General features: G+C 40.9%; 1 protein-coding gene across 1 annotated transcript; it reads left to right on the top strand.

Annotated features, from left to right (window-relative positions):
- Positions 1–539: 539 nt before the first annotated feature.
- On the top strand, positions 540–1,166 carry LOC106816202. The gene has a single exon (XM_014820765.1). It carries the CDS (start codon positions 540–542, stop codon positions 1,164–1,166), a length of 627 nt encoding a protein of 208 aa, XP_014676251.1.
- The last annotated feature ends 3,454 nt before the right edge of the window (positions 1,167–4,620 follow it).

The raw sequence follows: 4,620 nt of genomic DNA, 5'->3' as shown, positions 1-4,620 counted from the left end.
GAGGGGGGCACTCCCTATATATTACATGGTAGGTATGTGCCGCACTGCCGCGGTTATGGCCCCCCTTTTCACCTCAAAATTTCCATTGAACCATTTTGATTTCACCCAAAAACAAATTTTTTATATAAATTAACAATTTTTGCCGTCACGTAATTAGCGATGAAGTTTTTTTGATTAGTTTCATCGAGAGCATAGAGGGACATTCTTTTATTAAATAGATATGAGTTTGATTGAATTTGATGAGCAGTTATGTCGCAGTGCTCTTTGCAGAGGTACCTGTCCGTAACCCTGATTGTATCCTTAATGGAGAGCCGATACTTGCAACTAGTATGATCTGCATATTTTCTATTAATATATCTCATGTTATACGTGATAACACCCGCGTCTAGTATGATCTGCATATATCTCTCTGGACTATACGTTGTCCGGGGTTCTTGATGCCAAACCCACTAACCATCATGACCATAATTATAATTTTATGCGCTGTTTTACCTAAACAGCGACCCAACGAAGAATAGTAACCGAAGAATCGAAGCAGCATGATTTCCCAGTGCTTCGGTTTGGCGGACAACGGCGGCTCGCCACCGATCCCTACCGACTACATAGCAAGCTGCTCGAACGATGACGCGTACACCGCGCCAAGCAACGTGCACAAGATAGCAATCATGGGTTCATCGATGGTTGGCAAGACGGACATCTGCAATCGTTTACTCGGCGCGCCGCTTTCCTCATACAAACCGACGTTACAGGACACTGTCACCGTGCCCGTGCGCCGAGGCCGCAGCTCGCGCAACTATGAAATCACCGATTTGGGCGACCCGTGCGAATTCCCGCCGATCTACCGCCTTAACATCCTCCGCTGCTCCTCCTTCCTGCTCGTCTACTCTCCCGCCAAACCGGATTCGTACGAAGTCGTGTGCGACATTGTCGAAGACATCCGTGAGCTGAAGGAAAGCCTTGACGGCTGTAACATCGTCATCGTCTGCAACAGGTACCTCGGCGACGAGCCGGAGAATGACGTCGTCGTCGGCGGACTGAGCGGCTGCGATCTGGTACACGCGTCGGCCGTTAACAACGAGAACATCGACACCATCTGGAACATTCTGATCGTCCGACACCGGCGGCATAAGCACCGAGCCGCTGCAGCACGAGTAATCGAAGACTAAACTAATACGATCATATTGAATGATTTAAAGATAACGCGGTGCTCAAACACCGAGTCGTTACGTTCAAACACCGAGTCGTTACGTCACGAAGTAATCGATGACTAAATTAATACGATCATATTGAATGATTTAAAGATAACGCGGTGCTCAAACACCGAGTCGTTACGTCACGAAGTAATCGATGACTGAATTAATACGATCATATTGAATGATTTTAAGATGAGTCGATCGGATAGAAATACCAAAAAGAGCCATCTAATAGTTTCTTTCATTATTTCTTTATTTAGTTTATTTAAGAAGGGAATCTTAGGAGCTGGTCGCCCTCTACCACCAAGGTAGCCAGCAGAGCGGCGTGGGAACAGGCTTCGGAACCTATTCGTGTTCGACTGCTGGACGTAGGCGTACGGATGAGGCACGATCTCGGAATAGCTCTCAGCGCTTCCGCTCACGAGCCCAAGAGCAACCTTTATCACAACAGCATGAAATTAAACACTTCGCGGACCTACGGAAACTCTACACAGTCCACTGTATACGCTGTATATTTTGCGGTGGTTCAATTTTCGCGAATTTCGCGAACGCGGCCCCGACCGCGAAAATAACAACACGCGAATAATTCATACAGAATAACACCGAATAATTCATAATTCACCGACCGCGAAATTAACCACTCGCGAAATTGTCCGTCAAGTCTGAATTCGCGAAAATATCTGTACGCGAAAAATATGGCGTGTACAGTACTCATTATTGGCATTCTAGTAGCACAGCGGGTGTTTATACCTATCAGCTAAACCCCGAATTACATATCATCCTTGACAATCAATACCAACAGCAATGATAAATCTCACATGTAATATTTCTATTTATATTAGTCGAACAAATTCAATATACACGCGAGTATGCAAGATAAAAAATACTTACAAATGCCAGGGCGCACAGAAAGGTGATGACGGCGAAAGATCCCATTGTGCAGAAGTGTTCTGTAAATGTGAAAATATGCATGTATAGAGAAAACATTAGGGAATCTTTTCATAAATTTCACTATCACAGTACAATAGCCGTACGGTATACGGTACGGTAATGTTGTGGTGCAGGTACGATAGATCATTCGAGAGTGTAGCGCAGTATAGGCTTTTTAACATGGTAAACTGATATATACCTACACTAGTAGAAGCGTAAAGATTTTATCATATGAATTCTATCGACTCTACACCTATAAAGTGTCGACATCATCTACTATCTATTGTATTGCGTGTGTTACTCTGCGTGTAATACTCTGCGTGTGTTACTCTCATAACTTTAGAACGAGACGCGACGACCAATTGGTGATGATGGTGGTGGTGGGGTGGTGTGATGGTGTCGTTTGAAATGCTGCTGGCTGCTGGCTGCTTGCTGCTGCTGCTGCTGCGTGCTGTGCTGGCTGGTGGTGTGGTGGTGGTAGTTGATGGTCGTGGTGGTAGTCGGTGGTGTGCGTGTGGTGGTGGTGCTGGTGGTGGTGGTGGTGGTGGTGATGGTGGTGGTGGTGTGTGGTAGTGTGGTGGTGGTGGTGGCTGGTGGTGGTGGCGTGATGGGTGGTGGTGGTGATCGGTGGTGGTGGTGTGGTGTGGGTGGGTGCTGGTGGTGGTGGTGGTGGTGGTGGTGGTGTGTTGTTTGGTGTGTGGTGGTGGTGGTGGAGTTGTTGTGGTTGTGTTGTTGTTGTTGTTGTTTGTTGTTGTTTGTGTTGGTGTGGTGTGTAGTGGTGGTGTGGTGGTCGTGGTGGTGCTGGTGGTGCTGGTGGTGGTGGTGGTGGTGGTGTGGTGGTGGTGTGGGTGGTGTGGTGGTAGTGGCGTGGCGGTGGCGGTGGCGGTGGCGGTGGCGGCGGCGGTGGCGGTGGCGGCGGCGACTGTGGTGGCAGAGCGCTTTCGTGGTGAGATACGCAAATCAATGACAATATTTTCTCTTCATGTCGGCCGATATGAGAATTCAACCAGTTGTCCTGGTTGCATGGCCAATCTCGGTGATAAAGGACTTTCACGGGGCGTACTTTCCGCTCTCTTGTCCGCTCTCCAGCAGACACAATCCTGCAGCACATCGACCCTTCTACTCTTACGTCACTCTCGTGCGTGATAGCGGTCAAGATAACAAGCCTTTCGTTTACTGCAGCTTTTATACCAATAAGATGATTGCTCTTGTTACAGGTTTGTTTAGACTAAATACTGATAATATCAATAAGAGTGGTTATTCATATAGATTACATAATCATAAGCAGTATTTTATAAATCTATATATCATTAAGTGTATTCTATAGATCTATATATCATTAAGTGTATTATATAGATTACATATCATTAAGTGTATTCTATAGATCTATATATCATTAAGTGTATTCTATATCGTATTACCTATCACTTAAGTGTATTGCTATAGCTTCTATATATATTAAGATGAGTTATATTAGTATTGCATATCATTAAGTGTAATTCTATATGATTCTATATATGCCTTAGTGAGTTATATAGCTTGCATATCATTACAGTGTTTCTTATAGATCTGATATATCAATGTAAGTGTAGTTATATCGTACTATATAATTATTAAGTGTATCTATAAGATCTATGATATCATTAAGTGTAGTATATAGATATCATTATCATTAAGTGTATATTCTACTGATCCAGTATATCATTACAGTGTATTCTATATTATAGATATGGATATGTGAAGTGGTATTCTATAGATTTATATAGTCATATAAGCTGTATTATAAGATTAATATCATTAACGTTATTCTATAGATCTAATATATCTTAAGTGTATTATGATAGAAGCACTATCATTAAGTTATTCTATTAGATTTATATATCAATAAGTGTGTTTATATTAGATTACATATCTTAAGTGTATTCTATAGACCTATATATCAGTAAGTGTCTTCTATAGATTACATATCATTAGGTGTATTCTTTAGTTTACATATCATTAAGTGTATTATGTAGATCTATATATCATTAAGTGTATTATGTAGATTACATATTATTAAGTGTATTCTATAGATCTGATATATCATGTAAGTGTAATTATGTAGATTTACATATCATTAAATGTATTCTATTAGATCTTCATATATCATGAAGTGTCAATTATGTAGATTACATATCATTAAGTGTATTTCTATTACAGGCTAATATATCATTAAGATGTCTTCTATAGATTACATATCATTAGGTGTATTCTCTTAGTCTTTACCGTATCATTAAGTGTATTATGTAGATCTATATATCATTAAGTGTATTATGTAGATTACATATTATTAAGTGTATTCTATAGATCTATATATCATTAAGTGTATTATGTAGATTACATATCATTAAGTGTATTCTATAGACATCTACTAAATCTTAAGTGTATTATGTAGATTACATATGATTAGGTGTATTCTATACAGCTATATATCATTAAATGTGTTATATAGATCTAC

This window comes from Priapulus caudatus, unplaced genomic scaffold (assembly GCF_000485595.1).
Source record: "Priapulus caudatus unplaced genomic scaffold, Priapulus_caudatus-5.0.1 Scaffold1313, whole genome shotgun sequence".
Classification (NCBI taxonomy): domain Eukaryota; kingdom Metazoa; phylum Priapulida; class Priapulimorpha; order Priapulimorphida; family Priapulidae; genus Priapulus; species Priapulus caudatus.
The sequence above is the reverse complement of the archived record's forward strand: the minus strand, read 5'-3'. Positions and strand labels throughout refer to the sequence as shown.

Bases quoted from the DNA above. Each gene is read 5' to 3' on its own strand.
- LOC106816202 (XM_014820765.1), top strand. From the start codon at position 540: ATGATTTCCCAGTGCTTCGGTTTGGCGGACAACGGCGGCTCGCCACCG.